The sequence below is a fragment of the Chanodichthys erythropterus genome, chromosome 9 (genome assembly GCF_024489055.1).
Source record: "Chanodichthys erythropterus isolate Z2021 chromosome 9, ASM2448905v1, whole genome shotgun sequence".
In the NCBI taxonomy this organism is placed as follows: Eukaryota; Metazoa; Chordata; class Actinopteri; order Cypriniformes; family Xenocyprididae; genus Chanodichthys; species Chanodichthys erythropterus.
The window spans coordinates 32,842,237-32,861,247 of NC_090229.1; the positions used below are offsets into that span (position 1 = coordinate 32,842,237).

Here is a 19,011-nt window from a genome sequence, read left to right on the forward strand (position 1 = left end):
ATGCCACTGACCTGCCGGCGCATGGGGACGTGAGCAAAAGAGGGAGATTTCAGAGAGAGAGAGAGAGAGAGAGAGAGAGAGAGAGAGGGAGGGAGGTGAAGTGGGGTGGTGGTTGAGGGGGTTGTTACTTACAAAGATACAGTACAAGAAACTGGCAAACAGCAGGGAGAAAAGCCAGAGTGGGTACAAAGAGTACAGAATGAACACTGGATACAGAATGAACACTGGAGCTATGAGCCACTTAAATTTGATAGTTTTTTTTCCCCATCAAGATGGAAATCATCCTGGTTTTCCAGGCAATGCTGTTTAATTGGTAAACCACACGCACACACACACACACACACACACACATACACACACATTATATATATATATATATATATATATATATATATATATATATATAGTGAGAGTTGTAAAGTTGGAAACAGCACAAAGACTGGAACTATAATGAATTTTATTAATTATGTTTGCATGTTTTGTGGTAGTTTTAAACATTCAATTATATCTAGCTCTGCACATGTCATAAAGGGAAAAATTAAATAGATATTGTAGCCGTTAATCAAGAATTTGTTTCCGACATATTAATTGGTTTTATTAATTTGTTCCCTCGTTTTAGTTCAATTTTAGCCAAATCTTTTTAATTTTCTCTCTGGTTTTAGGTAAATCACGACACTGTTGTATTAATTTGCTCCCTCATTTTAACATAGTTAAATGTAACAAAAAAAATACTAAAACAAGGGAGTGGATTAGTATAACATGACCACGATTTACTAAAATTAGAAAAACAAATGAAGTCTTAAGAATAAATGGTAGCTCTGTACAATTTTGTTAGATAAAAGACATCTGTGTAATATTATCACAATTTCAAATGATGTGTAAAAGTATCAAAATTAACTTGACACCCTTATGGAAACTAACTCTCAGTACCTTACTGTACAACTTTAGCTCTTAATTTCCATACCATTTTATAGAACTTCCTTTATTTACAGCACAAGCATATTCATTTCTTAAAAGTTGCAGAGTTGAAAAGGTACTGCAGAACAGGAATGAGCCATCTTGCAAAAGATTACTCAGCTTATGAAGAGAGGAACTCAAAAATGTTCGACTTCATGCAATGGCAAAAATCACTGCTACTTTTCACAGCAGAGATATTAACTGTTGTACATTAATAGTTTACTGTATCAGACTAGATCAGAACACATACTGCCATAATGTTACAGAACGCCTGCCCTTCTCCACTGGTCTTTTCATGTGTGTGGACTCGGGCGAGCGGGTCAAGTGAATTAGCTGGGGTCGTTCAATAAGCCAGCCACAGCACTGGGCCGTCTAATCACACTGTTCTGCCTCATTGACCCGCCAGGAAAGAGCTAAAGGAGCCCAGACTGAGGACTCAATACAGAAGCTGGAAGCAGCACAACAACACCAGAACGCTCCACCACCATCCCAATACTAATTGTACTGTTGTTGCAGCACTGCAGCACACACATTTTCTGCATGGAATGACCGGATAACCTACTTTGTTCAAATTGTGGAGTATACAACAGATCACGCATTGGAATGCTGTATCCCACAATGCAATGCATTCACATGAGCTAGATGAATTAAATGGAAGTAGTATCAGACTAAATTTACTATCTCTTTCCACCCTTTTGGGTATGTTGGGAATTACCATACCGCTTACAGCACAGTATATACTGTGTATACTGCCTACTATTTTAAAAATTGCATGTCAAATAGCAGTATGGTAAAAGTAGACATTTGTTCACACAATTGGATTAAAAATTAAAATCAACCATTTTTATTTAAACCATGATTACTGGACACTACTCGCTGTACAATGATCCCTTGTGAAAAAAATAAGTGTGCACTTGTAGTGTACTTTTTTGCAGACTATATAATATTAAGTAAAAGGGCACCTAAGTGCATTAAAGAGAGTACCATCATCACGAAGTACAATTTAAAAAAGTTAACTTGTCCAATTCAAATCATTACTTTAAAGTCCATTTTAAAAAATTGGTTTAATAATCTTTTGTTGTGCTTTAAAGTAGTATACTTATTTTGATGTGTTGACTAACATACTAAAGCATATCTAAAGTACTTGATTATAATTTAAACTGTAGTGTGTTATTTGATATACAGTAGTCAACATTTGAAGTGGATCAAAAAAGTTAATCAAAATTGTCCTAAGAACTAAGTTTTCCTAAGAGGAAAGTTTTAGGACAACTTTGATGAAAGGTTTTGATCCACTTTAAATGTTGACTACTATATTTCAAGTTGATATATTTTAAACTAAATTGCACTATAAAACTAAATGAAAATGTAACTTCATCATTACAATGTGTAATTATCAACATGACAAACAAGTTTCAATAGAAATGCCATTAAAGTATTTTAATTTACGATAGGCTTATCAGTACACTCTGCAGTACACTTAAACCATATTTCAAAGACAAGAGAAGTAACAGTGAAATCCCATAAAGATGTACTTAAGTCTGACATAAGTGGGTCAAAACTAATTGTATTTAATTAAATGTAAACTATAATACATTTTCATATAACACACAATTAAGTATCCGAAAACATTAAATTCAATTGACAAGCATGCTACTTTTTCACAAGGGACATCATATGATGTAGCATATGAAATATTTATCAGTGCATGTTGCATTTTCTTCTTAAGTATACAGTGTACACTGCACAGTAACCTACACAGTGAGCAGTATATCGGAACACAGCCACATTCTTACCTATCCTGAATCATAAATCACTACCTCAGCTGAGAATGACATTCATACAGAAATGACCACTACTTGGAAAAGCGACTATAAGAAATGTCACACAGGAGGAGATACACCCTCCATTCTCTCCGATGAGAGATAAGTCACAGGCTTTCTTCATTAAACTGCCCATATGTCTGATAAATGATACAGGAATTGTTACAGAGACCCAGCTGAGCTTCAATCAAATCACTATGAGCAAAACTCATGTAAAACCTAAAATCGTGCACAGTTTGTTCATATCTTTTCCAGTGCCAGTATGATGGTGCTATGATGTTGATTTAGAAATTAATTAAATGTGCATTATAGAATTTTTTTTTTTTTTTTACTGTGCTACTCTATTCCCTTCAAAGCATATCCTATATGGCACTTCTAACCTGTGATCTGAATTTTCTCAGAGCAAAAGAAAGACCACTAAAAGAATAAGACGTCAGGTTTGATTAGACCTTTTAAAAAAGTGCATTTATTTGGTTCTGTTGCGAGCAGGGGTCAATCTACTTATGTTCAAGCCCACTTAAACATAAGCCAGGGAAACTTCTCTGAATGTCAGAACTCACTAACATGATCCTCTATTGCTGATGAAGGCCTACATGGTCAGTCCGGTCATTTAGCCCTCTTCGAGAGTGATGAAACATACAACACATCACATCAGAGGTGAAGTGAGAGAGATCTGAACCTAATTTACTCAAACGTTTTTATCCTTGTAATGAAAGCTTGACTGGAGAAATGCAGCAGTTGAAAGAAATAATATCTCTTAAAGTGATTGCAGTGGATAGTTTCGAACAGCAGGAATTTAAACAAAATTCCATAAAGCACAGGGCAATTTTGTCTGAGGCGGCAAGCGCGGAAGTGACTCCTCAAAAACCTTTTGGATGAGAAAATAATTGGCAGTGCAGAAATAATAATAAATAAATAACAATAAAAACACTATGATAAAATCCCTTATTGTGATTGGTCAGTGGTGGCATCACTGATAACATCATTGTTTTGATCTGCGTCATAGCTCAAATGAACTCATTTCATAATTGCTGAACTTTTCTTGAACCAAACTGAATCAACTCTGAACTGACTTCAGCTGTATAATGACACTATTGTCTGCTATTGTTTACAGCAGCAGAATTGAACTCTGTTTGCATCATTGATCATTATTTTCCTTTTTATCACTGTAAAGCTGAGGCTAAATAAGACTAAACTGTATTTGGCTGTACAAATGTAAAAAAAAAAAAAAAATAAGGCAAGGGTTAAATATAAAATAGAATTAAATTAGAAAAACCTTCACTAATTCTAAATGTATTTAGAATGTTTTATTACTAAATGATACTTTATGCAATATTGAGTGAGTTTATTAACTGCACTGCTGAGAATTCTCTTGTTGGTTAGAAATCATTTAGACTCAACATATGTATTTATTGTAATGGAATATTGTAAAGGAGAATGAAAGTTCTTGCAATTTTTTAATAGTGTTAAGAGCTTGATTATCAAGAATTCAAAGAAAGGAGCATCTTTGCATAATATGTGACTGTAAATATAAAGTTGCTTTGAAACAATCTGTAATGTATAAAGCGCTATATAAATAAATGTGACTTGAGTTATTATGAAACACAAATTTCTCTTAAGTAACACTGTCCAAAAGTTTCTGAGGAAGGCAGGGTATGTTTTGTCTTCCTTGAGCTCATTGCGTTCTCACTGAGGTCCTATAGTGTGGCATGGTATAAATGTGAGGAAGTGGACGCCAAAAATGCAGGTGAAAAGTAAAGTAAGTGTAAGCAATGCCTCCACAACGCTGATATTCAACAGATTTGGTCTATCAATGTGATAATGTCAACCTACGTATGATGCCAGGAAATCCAAATCAATGGGACAAATTGGTGGATTAAACTAGATAGAAATAAACAACTTAAAAAACAGTTTATACTAGTTTGAATTTGAGTTTTAAATGACTTGAATTATTTTTTGGTAACACTTTATTTTACAATGCCATAGTTACACGTTACTACATGTACTTACAATAGTAATAACAGTAAATTATGCATAATTACAAGTAGCGAACACTAAAACCCTAACCCTAACTGTAACTCTATAGTAAGTACATGTAGTTAATTAATAGTACTCAGTACTTATTTGAGTAATTACAATGTAACTACGGCACTGTAAAATAACCATTATTTTAAATGTGTTTAAATGTTTAAAGAGTTTTAAATGACTTAATGACTTATTATTAAACATTAAATCAATATTATTATTTTATTAATATTATTTTTTTTTCTTTGCATAATATAAATGGAAATGAACGATAAAAAAATAAATACAGACAGTAGAATTTTCCTGATTTTCGAAGACCACCACACACCACTTGTGAGAATGTTAAAAATAAAAAATTATGCAATCCATACCCATAACAGTATAATTCATTCTCTTACTTTCCTTAACACTCAGCATTTGCTTTTCAGAAGAAGAAGAAAAAAAAACGCTAATCAATAAATCTGTCAATTCATTCTCATTTTCACTATTTTTCATGCAGGGCAGAATAACAGGTCTGAAAAGGAAGTCATCATGTTGTGCCGTGGGAAGGAAGCAGGAAAACAGATGTGGCAGTAGAGTAAATGGTAACAAGTGCATTGAAGAACAATGCGGCCGGTTCTCCTGCAGAACAGAGCTGAGAACCTGCTCAGGCGACAATCAGTCATAGCACAATGCTATATACATGCCTGACAAACAATGGACTTAGCTCTAAGAATTCTGGGAAAGGGGGCCTGACCTCCTTCTCCGATGGGTAGCCAGACCAACGAGGCACCTACACCGTTAACCCGTAGAGACAGCATGGAGCATACCTGATGGTCAGTTTAATATCTTGACCTTAATTATTTAATAAAAATATACAAATTGCATAATGATGAACTGTGTCATTTCAAAAGGCACCAGACAGGTTTAGATAAGTTTAGGCTGCGCAGTAGTCCCGCCTCAATCTCATGCCATTAGTTGAGACAACGTTGTTTTGTCCAACCCACTCGCTCAAAAATATAAATTGCAGTTCCATTTGGTGCTGCTAGTGGCATAGAAATCACACACTGCATCTTCAGTGTAATTTGCTATATATTCATTTTTTTTATTACACATGTATTACACATGTATTACACTTTTTTCGTTGCAAAATGAGGCTAAACTGTATTTGGCTGTATGAATGTACAAAATAAATTAAGACAAGGGTTAAAAATAAAACAGCTTAAAAAGAATTATGAAAACCACTAATTCTAAATAAAAATGTATTTAGATTTTTTTTTATTACTAATTGATACTTTATTCAACACCAAACTGGGCTTTGTGTGAGTTGATTAATTACATTACTGAGAATCATCTTGTTAGCGCTCTAATCATTTTAATATTTTATAGTGATTAAGAGCTTGATTAACAAGAATTCCAAGATATCTCAAGTTTTAAGATATCTCAATACTAAGTAAGAAAGCTTATTTATAATACACAACTATGTCCTTAATATGTCCAAACAACATGCAAGTTGGCATATCACGAAAAAATATGAGGGCTTTAGTGTATGAAGCTGTTCAGATCACTTTTGATTCATATGAATTTGTACAATCTCATTCATACATTTTCACCTGGACCTTCATGCTTACGGTTTTCATACAAATCTAACATTTTCATACGAATCAAATAAAACGAATTCTTCCGAAATCACCACCTTGTAAAATAGTCATGTTTTCGTTTAGTTACGATCGGAAACAATCTCTAAAACTGTACCTTTATTACACACTATTATTAACCAAAAAGTGCCTATAAATATATATATATTTTTTTTAAATCCAAGTAGAGAAGATGCATGAAGATGGCAAGAGTTACTGTTGCATTTTCATATTCCAATGTCACATTTTTTAAATAATGTTTTGTTTAAGGTCATCTCAATACTACCGAGGTCAGGCCTCATGGTAAGCTAACTAGGACAGCCTCTTCATAATAAACTCTATTATGTCCTAAATGCTTAATGATGCAACGTGTTTCTTCACTTAATTAACATTCACCAGAGCATGTGACTTCATTAGCAGCAGCGGGCTGGTTTTCGCTCACATAAATAACGCCTCGTACCTGAGACAGCGGTACACGTGAGGTAATACAGAGGTGGGACGTGGTGAGCAGTTGGAGAATGAAAGGCAATTTTCCTGTTTAAAGCGCCAGCGAATTGCAGTGAATTCCAGATAATTGGCTGGTAATTAGGGGGGTCGTCGGGTCGATTTGGGAACAAATGGCACCCTTTAACGGAGGTGGTCTCCTAGGTAATCTGAGCTGACCCCCCTGCTTTGTCTCTGTTATCTCTGCCTCTGCTCACTGCGTGACATCCTAAATAAGGTGTCCCTCTCCGGGGACGAAACGGCGCAGAGCAACTATTTGTCATGAGTCAGACAGTGGCGCTTAGAGCTCTTTGCCGCTCCCCGCGGTACCTCCGCAAATTTCGTTTCAGCTGTCTGACTAGACATCCCATTGCTGGGGGAAGCATGTGAGGTCAGAGTGGACGCAGGCTGAATAAATATCCCACCGGTCTCCTGAGATTCAGCAGGTAGCTCACTACCGTGCCTCCGAGCCATGCGGAAGACGAGCAAAGAAAGTAACACAAGAGCCAGATGCGCACAGACTCCACAACCTTTACTGCCACAAAGTGTGTTCGGCACATACAACCCAGGCCATTAACCGCAGCCAGAGGCATCAACAGCACTGCTCCTGCCTCTAGAGTGCCTCCTCGCCGAGTATGTTCCAGTTTGGAGTCGCTTTTTAACAAAAAAATCATGACATCATGTGGCAGTTTTTAGCCCACTTAAGTGCTAAGTATGGCAGTGAAGTTTAAAATAGAACAGCAAAAGTAACCCGATATTGCTTAAAACAACCAATAATGGTAAACTACAGAGTGCTGTTGTACTCAATATAAGCACAACTGTGATTTTGCCATACACAAAATGGCCAGTCTATTTTTGCTCCGCTCCACTCAGCATCTATGTTATTAATACATTAACCTAATGCGCTATTTTAATGAGTTTATAAGATAGACTGTATTTGTGTTGCATGTCCTTTTCTTGTTGGCCTTCCTGATTGATTTGTGCAACTGGGAAATGTTGATTTAAATGCAGATTTCTATGTGATATTCTGCTTTTTAACTATATAATGTTTTTAGTCTCTTTTTAATAGATTATAGGTTTCAGACACTGACTCACAGATAACTTTATTTTGATAAATATCCTGACACATCCGAGCTTTATAATGGCAGTGAACAGGGGTCACGAGTATGAAGCTGAAGTGTCTCCATCCACATCCATCCATCATAAATGTGTACTCCACACAGCTCCGGGGGGTTAATAAAGGCCTTCTGAAGCAAAGTAATACGTTTGTGTAAAAAAAAAAAAAAAATCCATATTTAACAAGTTAGGAAGTAAAATATCTAGCTTCCGCCAGACCGCCTTCTGTATCCAACTTATGAAAAAAATTTAAACTGGTATCGCGTCAGTTACACTTTTTCCGTAAGTTGAATAAGGAAGGCATAGGACGTAGCATAAGCTTTTTGAACTGCGAGAGTTTTACAGTTTCTTCGTACATTGAATACGGAAGGTGGTCTGGCAGAAGCTAGATATTTTACTTTATAACTTTTTAAATATGGATTTTTTTTTTTTTACACAAATGCGTCTCGCTTCACTTCAGAAGGCCTTTATTAACCCCCTGGAGCCGTGTCGAAAATTTTAATGATGGATGGAAGCACTTTCATCAGTTCATACTTGTGGGTCCCATTCACTACCATTATAAAGCTCAGATGCATCAGGATATTTATTAAAATATCTCTGATTGTATTCATCAGAAAGAAGAAAGTCATATACAACTAGGATGGCTTGAGTGCGAGTAAAGCTTGGGCTAATTTTCATTTCAAAGTGAACTAATGCTTTAATGCATTGTAAAATACTACTGTAAAATTTTGGTCCTCAGCAAATATGCCTTTGAACAGATGTGTCAATTCCAAGTGTGGTTTAGTGCGTTGATCAGAATCAAGTAATAAAACAATGCATTTTATACACACAACCAATTTTAGATACATGTTATTAGTAGTAGAAGTAATAGACGGGGGAAAAATAGTGTAGGATTTGCTTTCATTCAGAAATTGCTAGTAAATTTCACAAATAATTACAAAGAAAAGGCAAGTAACACATTTAGTTTAATGTAAAAATGTCTTTTTAGAAAGACTGAAAGAGTATTTTTTTTGTAAAGCATACTCCATTAATTTTGATTTACAACCTTACAACCTTATTTATTTATTAACTTTGAACAATATAGTGTGAAAACACAAGAGAGAGGCTAACCAGCCTCTGTGTGACCTAGTATTTCCTCAAACAGGAAAAAACAGAATGGCAAAGAATGCAATGCATAACACAAAGGAAAGAAAAAGGGCCCGAGTGCAGAGTGGTGTGGGACACCGGGGGTAAATACACAGGGAAGGGAGATTTCAATGACACCACGTCTCTTGGTCATGTGATTCAGCAAGAGACATTCAGCGGTGGCTTTCTGCTTGTATGAAATGAGCAGAGAGGCAAGGAGCACATAGCGAAAGGAGAGAGAAAAAGAGAAAGCAAGTGAGCATTTGTGCTGGCTGAGAGAGACAGAAACGAGAGAGAGGCAGATCAAAGGCTATGTCCAAATTTGCTACTTCCCTTCAGATAATGTGTGACACAATTAGACGGGCTTGACAATTTCCATTACGCCTGATCAAATATTTATCATGCTTTGGAGATGATGTCGTACCCCTGGCTCTCACCCGTCTCATTTGCATAACAAATGGGAGAGACACTTAACAAATAAGTGAAATAGGGAGTAACGAGAGGGCGGACGAGTGAGAGAGAGAGACCGAGAGAAAGAGAGGGGACATGGAAGTGTCAGAGTTACAGTCAGCCTCTTTCCATTTGATTTGCAAATGGCCAGCCTCTGTCATCAATTCAGGGCGCGGGGTAGAGCTATCACCATGACGAGAGGGCCGAAGGAGAGGACAGCTCCCCGATGCTACCTTACAGCACTATTAATCATCCAGCAGTGGGAGAAACGCAGCCAAATTGGGCTCATCAGTCTCTATATTAAACAGGAATCAAGGTACAAGGACAGGAGGGGAGGGCTGTGGAAATGCACTGATAGAGCAGCCTCTATTTTATTGCTTTCTTCTGTCCGTGTATTCATTTTTTTATTATTATTATTATTATTATACGTTTTTTTTTTTTTTTTAGAATAATTGCACACCCAAAGTTTGGTCTTAGAAGCAATGTTGATTAGCAATGTGCTGATTAAGAAAGCAAAATATATAAGAGACCATATTTGTCAGCCAATATTATTATTATTATTATTATTATTATTATTATTGCACCAGTCACAGTGTTATTTCATCTCATACTATGATATATTGAATAGGATGTCATGTCAGTTTATATAATTCTTTTGGGGGTGGGGGAGGGTTCCTTTTTTCAATTTTTATTAGTTTTTTTTTTTTTTTAATATGTCTATATAGTTATTTATCAAGTTTTAGTTATTTTAATACTTTAAATTAAGCTAAACTACAGTTTTTTATATATTTTATTTCAGTTAATGAAAATGTGTTTTTATGGTTTTAGTTTTAGTTAACACAAATAACTCTGATCACTTTATATTGAATACACATTTTTATAATAATTTTATAGTGAAAAAAATAATACCGTCCATCATTATGTCAGATACTGGCCATAACACAACATTTCTGTGTTATTGGTATTTTTTAATAAGTTGCATTGGATATTGGAAATGATCTTTCTTAATATATTGGTTTAGGATATTTAATTGTGGACTTTTATTTTACTTATTTGTTATGATAAATAGTACAGAAAAAATACTACATTTCATCACCCACTTTTGTTCTTTTAGTTGTATTTTTCTAATTTATTTTCCAAGGTGTTCAAACCAATGGTATTACAGAACCATGAAATATTAGCAAACATATCAGTATGAGTCAATATTAATGTTTTCTTCTTAAATTATTCAGTTGGTCCATAATGCAAATTGGATTGTCTGATATTGAACATTTAGCTGGATTTATGTAGCAATTTCTAATTTAGATTTACAATATCAGCCATCATCTTCCACAACATCAAAATAATTATCTGCCAATTAGCAAGATATTTTAATTGGCGCACCCCCACATATGATATTGTGCAGGTTCAGAGATAACATTTCTACTCATGACATATGAAAGGAAAAGGATGCTGCTGTTTTACTGTTTGAAGTGATGAAGTGTGACCTGGGGGCAAACTCTGTCTTTTCTGAAGACTCACCCCAGCTGTAGATATCACAGCTTCCCTGGACCTAACAGAAAATGGGCATAATGAGTAGTGGAGTGGAGGTTAAAGGTGAGAGGCTGGGCTGTCGGATGGAGAGAGAGGAGGACAGACCTAACAAGACGATGAAGAATGACTAACTCCTCTTAGATTTAACAGGCCCACATGACACAATATGAATGACCCTCCAAAGCAGCCACCGACCGAGATAAACACAGCAAACATGTGGGAGGAACAGAGAGAAACAAATTTCATTTCGTTTCCCTGTTAAATATTGATCTTACTGTCATAGCAGGAAAAATGGAAGATGACCTTGAACTTAAAATCACTATAAATCATTGTACTGATAAATAATGTGTTATGCAGTTGAGATAAAAAGAGACGTATAGAAGACAAACTGAACTGAAGCTCTAGATTTGCTGTTTTTATGATGCTGATAAAGAACCTGTGAGCATAATGTAAGGATAACAACAATGTTATCTTGTCCGTATAAAACTTTCATTCCTGGCGAATACATCTAACTACATTAAACTCAAAAGAGGCAAGATACATCCACGTCTTGCACACTCTCACGCCACAGCTACAACTAATCATTTCAAAATACCAGACTTACAACTAACTTCAAATTGTCCAAATTGAAACGCTGTAAAAAAAAAAAAAACTTACCAAATGCAGACATGGTCTACGATCGTGTTCGAAAGCTCTTCCAGTTTTCAAAAACTCTGGTTACCAATTAACTGAGAGGACACGATAGTTGCTGTCACACACAAACACACACACACACAGTCTCAGATAGGGTGTATAAGGCTGGTGAAGAGGCTGTCCGCTGGGGTGATGCTGCTAACGTGAAAGAATGTGAAGCAGATAGCAGAGGTGCAGACACTCAACGAGCTGCAGGAAAGGACACTTCAGAGGTCAGGCACAGAGAGGGCCGAGAGTCAAACTAGGAGCCCTCAGACCTGAGTGCCTGTCTATCCATGTAAGATGACTTTAGCTTTATCTTCCTTTGACTGTTGATAGATCCAAAGTTTCAGGATGTTTAGATGTGTCAGACAAGAATGTATTTAAAAAAAAAAAAAAGCTTTTCATACACTGGGAAAATTACATTCATATATCTAGGTAGATTCATAAATAGGAATAAATTCACTTAATTTAGATATTTTTACGTTGCCTGACAAAACTTTTTGTTCAGTGTTTATAGTTATTGTTTACTAAAAAAGTTAAACTATTAAATCTATTGAATTTAATAGCTGAACTATGATTATTCAGATTGATATCTGCCGATACCGTTAATTTGGATTTCTTACTAAATGTCGTAAACTAGGCAGTAAACCCTCTCATTTTGTACATTACGATAATATTAGAGGTTAAAATTAACAACAGAGCCCAAACTATTATATTTAACTGCTACTTATTTTAGGATATAATATTTACACTCAAATAAAAACTGAAATGTTAGTATACAACTCAGTTAAGGTCGTTTTCATAAACACTTGTCTTCATGACAAATTTATTCAAACATATATCATTAACAGTAAATAAGCTGTGTTTTTATAGCTAACTAACAAACTGTGAACAATGGATAACTTTCCTGAGGGTAATGTTAAGACACATTGTTCAAAAGCTTGTTTCTTGAGGTCTTTACACAGTTGAAACATTGTGATTATATGAGACATTATACATTTCGGTAAGTTGTACTCTATCTTTCAGCATACCTTTTGAGGTTCATCATACGTTTTTTTGTGCTATAGAGGGTATGCATCGACGTGACTTTCCCGCCAGAACGCCCTCCCTCAGCTGGACTGAGTGGTAAAAGAACCTGCTGCACGACTGGATTTAATAGGGGAAACTGCGAAAACGCGAGTAAAACAAACGGTTACTCTAAAGGTTGGGCTCGAAAGTGTTTCTTACAACTTGTCAAATAAACCTAATCAATGGAAATTGACATGCAGCCAGGAGTCGTGATTCCTGACATTCATATGTGCCTGATTTCGACGCGGGGGAAATACATAAAGCAAATCTGCCTGTGAATATTTTATATAACTACAAAATATGTGGGTCTAAATCCAAGTAATCACTATATCGTCATATCTTCCAGCCCTAAAACATGTATAGTTTTTGTCAGTGTTTATTTAAAAACACCCAATTTTGCAGAATTTAAGATGGTAAATATTTAATTGATGATTTGTCAACACAATATATAGCAATACAATATATAGGGTATGATTTTACCCCAAAAACCAACATTTTGACAAAATGATAACTGAAAAACATGTTTCTCTGCCTGGAGTCCCGTTGTTTCTGTGAATAGCAGTGATTCATTTGCTTCTTTTTTCTGTATCTTTCCGCAGTCTTTAAATATATACCTCAGGTTTTGTGTCAAAGCTATTTGTTCAGTCAATCACAAAGCTCTTTCTCGTTTTGGATGTGTTTTGTGTGTTTTTTGGTGCATTCACGCTGAAAACCAAAGCTGCCGCTCAGTCTTTGTGCCACTCAGCGAGCGTAACCACAGTCTTAACAGTCGACGGTGACATCACGTGCATACCCTCTATAAACCTTATGTTGCTCCGCCCCTTTTCAGTGCTCGTTGTGTTCTGTCTTCCGGTTTGTATTTCCACAGCATGAAGGTAAGTGGATTTGTGAATTAACTGCTCGTTTTAAACTCTTCCATGTTAAAGGTGCCCTAGAATCAATAAATTCATAGTGGCATAGTTAAATAACAAGAGTTCAGTACATGGAAATGACATACAGTGAGTCTCAAACTCCACTGTTTCCTCCTTCTTATATAAATTTCATTTGTTTAAAAGACCTCCGAAGAACAGGCGAATCTTAACATGACACCGACTGTTACGTAACAGTCAGGGTGTACGCCCCCAATATTTGCATATGCCAGCCCATTTTCCCAACATTATGAAAGGCATTAGACAAGGGCAGCCAGTATAAACGTTTGGATCTGTGCACAGCCGAATCATCAGACTAGGTAAGCAAGCAAGAACAACAACAGCGAAAAATGGCAGATGGAGTGATAATTACTGACATGATCCATGATAACATGATATTTTTAGTGATATTTGTAAATTGTCTTTCTAAATGTTTCATTAGCATGTTGATAATGTACTGTTAAATGTGGCTAAAATTACCATAGTTTATTAATGTATTCACGGAGACAAGACTGTCGTTATTATCATTTTTTAAACACTAGTCTGTATAATTCATAAACACAACTTCATTCTTTATAAATCTCTTCAACAGTGTAGCATTAGCCGTTAGTCACGGACCACAATGAAACTCATCCAGAATCAAATGTAAACGTCCAAATAAATACTCTACTTACACGATTAGATATGTTGCATGACGAACACTTTGTAAAGACCCATTTTGAGGGTTATATTAGCTGTGTGAACTTTGTTTATAGCTGTTTAAGGCAAGCACGAGCTCCGGGGGCGAAGAGCACAAGATTTAAAGGGGCCGTGCTGCATAAATCGGCTCGTTTATAATGATGCCCCAAAATAGGCAGTTAAAAAAATTTATAAAAAAAAAATCTATGGGGTATTTTGAGCTGATACTTCACAGACACATTCAGGGGACACCTAAGACTTATATTACATCTTTTGAAACATGTTCTTGGGCACCTTTAAAGGACATTTGTTATGGCATCCGCTTACAACAATGTAATACTCATGATCACTTTGTTAACTCTACAATAAGTAAATCCACTTCACCCACTAATTACTCTTCAACAGCGATGCCATAAAAATATACATAGCTACCGCAAAAACGGAAGTTCAAAACAAAATACAAAATTCTAAAGAATTTTGCACGCTTGTTTCTCTGGTGCAAAGCGGAAGAAAATTGCTCCGTGCTGCCAGTAAAACAGCGATTCGTCACGTCACATTTAAGAGCGTCAAAACGCCATTTAGCGTCTAAATTGTGTGATAAAATTGTTAGAATTTGAAAGCGGAGACTTTGTTTTTTTATCAGAAGTAAGCATAATCTTTGCAATTATTGGTTGGGAGGCGCTACAAATATGGTTTTGTGTAGGGAAAAACCGCAGACCTGGCAACCTTGGCTTGAACTACGGGTGATTCATAGGGTCAAATAGAGTATGCTTTAAGTTCGCTATTTGATTTATAGGCTACAAGACAGATTTTTTAAACCAGCTTTACATTAAGAGAGAAATAGCAGTGTTCATGTTGTAAAATTCATCAATGCTCAGTTGAATTCAATAACTGAACAAATGTTGCAAAGTTCTTAATTTATGAAACAAGTTCAATTCAGCTATGAGCAGCTCTACAGAAGGCAATACTGTCTTTATCCAGCTAAATTCTGTAAAAATTGTGTTCTCATCTGATGTCATTGATGTTCGCTCTGTGTCAGTACAGTTAATATTAATGAATATTAATTTTATTTTAAACCCTCGGTTATATAAACTAAACATTTAAAAAATAATAAAATAAAACAAAATAAAGTAATTGTGCTTTGTATGGTAAGATTGTATGCTAAATTGTTAAGTTTCAAAAGTCTAAAAACAGACTGAATACGACTGAATCAACTTGGCTGCACTAGTTTACACTAACAAAAGTCATTTTAAAGTGTCGAATCAACAGATCTTTAATGTAGAAATCGTGTGTTACCACTTCTTACAGTGTCGAAACAACAAACGGTCATGTGTAAAGGATAAAACGTGCAAGATGGCAGATGTGTGTACGTGTGTGTTTATGCAGCGGGCTGGCAGCGTCGCTCTGTCCCCTGCACCTCTCTGGACTGGCACACATGAGGTGGCTTTGTGGGAGATCCAGGCGTAGGCAGCATTCCTTTGATAGGATGATACAGGGACTAAAGCTCTTCCATATGACACCCCTCACATGGCTGCTGTGTCTAGCCACCCTCTATCTCACTGTGTGTGTGTGTGTGTGTGAGGATTTCACAAGCACAACGAGGGGTTTGTGATGACAGGAGCCAGGCCTCATTACACACCAAAGCATCTGTGTGTCTTTATCTGTCTCCGCTCGCCCACCGCGGAGAGAAAGATATTGACGCAAGGCCACAATGAGGCTTTCTGAGTTTATCGATTATCACATTCGGACAGAGATATCACTTTCTCCAGCCGTCTGACCTGATGAAAAGCCATTTGTTGCAATTTCTCTTTCTGTTTTGGAATCTTTTCGATTTGTTGTAAGTGACAGCACATATTAAATTATGTTATTCAAATATGGATTAATGAACACGGAATTTCATTGTGATTTACAGTCACATCTTAATTGAATGTATTATTGATGTATTTGATTTGTTTTCATTTTTAACAAGAAGTCCCAAAATGTATAGGTATATAAAGTACAATGATGACACTGCATTGAATACAAAAAATATTATAAAAAAAATGTATTAATTTTAATGGTAAAAGATTGAAAAAAAAACTGTTAATTGATTAACAGTAAGTTCCCTTACTCTGTACAGTGAAGAAATGAAATAGATCTAATTGGACATTTCACGTCATTTTCAGTGAAATTCTGTTAGGATTAGTCCACTTTCAAATTAAAATTTCCTGATAATTTATTCACCCCCATGTCATCCAAGATGTCCATGTCCTTCTTTCTTCAGTCGAAAAGACATTAAGGTTTTTGATGAAATATGTTAAAATCAGCAATGTTTTCTCTAGATAAGACTCTTATTTCTCATTTGGTATCGCGTAGAATGCTTTAAAGCTGCAATGAAACTGTAATTTTGACCTTCAACCGTTTGGGCTCCATTGAAGTCCACTATATGGAGAAAAATCCTGGAATGTTTTCTTCAAAAACCTTCATTTCTTTTCGACTGAAGAAAAAAAGACATGAATATCTTGGATGACATGGGGTTGAGTAAATTATCAGGAAATTTTTATTTGAAAGTGAACTAATCCTTTAAATGTACAGATTTTGAAAGTGAGAAGGAAAAAAAAAAGTGACAGCTCACATTTGATTGTCAGTATATTATAAGTGTATTATAAGTATATTATAAGCACTTTTTTAAACTGTAAATTTAAGTTCAATCTGTAAAACTTAAAATGTTGCTATCATATGATTTATAGTAAAGTTCTGGCAACCACAACTGCCTTTGTTTAGTGTATTTTTTTTTTTTTTTTACAGAATGACAACACAAGATTGTCATTCTGGTAAAACAAGTAAAACATGTTTGTTAAGTTTTAGATCAACTGTTTAAAATGAAGACAAAAGTATTGTGACACTCTGTGTTATTAAAATATGTCAATAGTTAATGTGATGAAATGCACCTGGTGTTACACTGCCAGGACACTGTGAACTTGAGCGCAACTGAATTTATACATTGCAAAAAATGGTTTAGAAAATTAAAATTAGTTCTGAGAAAAGCTCAATCAGCATTTGTTTTTCAGATGCCACTTGCTTTGGCATTGTTTCTAATGAAATGACATCCACACATTTTTAAATGTTAAGTTATTTTAAAAGCTCCTAATTTAGTTTTGGAGTCTCCTACAGTAGATTTACATGCATCCAAGGTCAAAAAACACTTTAATTTTCTCACAATGTACATTTCAGAATCACCTCATTTCTCAAAGTGTCTAAAAATGGTCCTAAAAATGGTCCGTTCGAAGATTCAGTCCTTTCTGAGAGCCTACTCTGCTCTGATTGGTCAGATGGCCTAGTCTGTTGTGATTTGTCTACTGCTTACAGCATCTGTCGGAAATGAAACGCCTTTTACCATATCTAAATTTCAGCTCCGGAGTCTTCCTTAGCACTTGTTTACACAGTGATATGAAGAGTAACGATGGCGTTGGTTTTTCCATATCAATTACAGTGCAATTCCATCCTGGTCCCTTAGAAGTGCATGCAAAGTAGTTTGCAGCACTTAAAACACAAACCTAAATCTTCCAGGCCTCATCTGCAACTACAGTGTTTGAGGGCAGGTCAAAGTAGACACTGTTCACTGGTAGCCAATGAAGACCATAGGCTGGCATTATGCAAATTTGTTACACTGTTACACAAGTATGTAACATGAAGTGACTCGTTTCGACAGTTCCGAATTGATTCTTTCTTTTCGGAGACAACTTTATTTGTCATGCACAAATTTCCATACCGTTTACATTCACAAACAGCTATTTTACACACTTCATGAAAAGTAATTTTCAAAAAAGCACAATATGGATACTTTAATGCACAAATGATTTTCAGTACACATTTTCTTTTATTGCCCTTCGACGTTCAACCTTTTTATCCTCTCCGCCTCTTGCGTCACTCGCCTCCGCTACTGCCGTGACCTCCTGGGTGGGCCGAACACCCCCTTCTGCGGTCCTAATATTTTTTTCAAGTGCTGTGCTGGTAGGTTGGAGTCTAATCCCTGTCTAATTCCCAGAGCTGATTGGGTTTACAGGGGCAGGGATCAGCAGTGTTGCCCGGTCCCGCACACAGCGACTCGGAGCCAGGCCCCTGCCCGGCACTGTCCGGCCCCTCCACGGGAACAAAAGAGCCCCTGTTTGCTCACCCCTCACGCTCAAGAGGCTTAGGGACATTTTTCTCATTTTTGAACAGCTAATATCTTGCAAAAGTTGTCTAATCTCTTTAAGTTAAAGTTGAGCTTTTGTAAAAGCCCAGGCTAGCTGTGCTTATGACTTGACTGTTATCCAGCAGCATTTAATTAGGTCAGGGTGGGCCTCCAATGTGCACAACACACTGAGGATTGTGGGTATGCAAATGCGTCATATCATATCATCTTTATTGCCTTCCAAACACTAACATCCAGCATGGAAGAACCAGCTGACTGAATAATACATATGATGTTACAAATATTTTCTCCAGGTTTTTGGAGGAAGCTGCACTACAGTGACCTGCATTAACCTAATATGTTACAGAAAGAGGATGGTTTACTAAACCAGTTAGCTACAA

At 36.0% G+C, this 19,011-nt stretch overlaps 1 protein-coding gene across 11 annotated transcripts in view; it reads right to left on the bottom strand.

The window, feature by feature from the left end:
• prdm16 (PR domain containing 16) overlaps positions 1-19,011 on the bottom strand; it is a 282,629-nt gene that overhangs the window by 209,208 nt on the left and 54,410 nt on the right. Inside the window, exons 1-2 of one of the 11 annotated variants that reach the window (XM_067395358.1) lie at positions 11,783-11,908; positions 11,114-11,144 (exon numbers count right to left, since the gene is read on the bottom strand). The exons of 9 other annotated variants lie outside the window; for them this stretch is intronic. Coding sequence is in view for 1 of the 2 variants with exons in the window: in XM_067395355.1 (XP_067251456.1) it covers positions 11,783-11,795 (13 nt within the window). In the remaining variant the exon portion in view is untranslated. Of the gene's footprint in view, positions 1-11,113; positions 11,145-11,782; positions 11,909-19,011 lie in introns of those variants that run through there. One more of the 11 variants, XM_067395355.1, reaches the window with a different exon arrangement.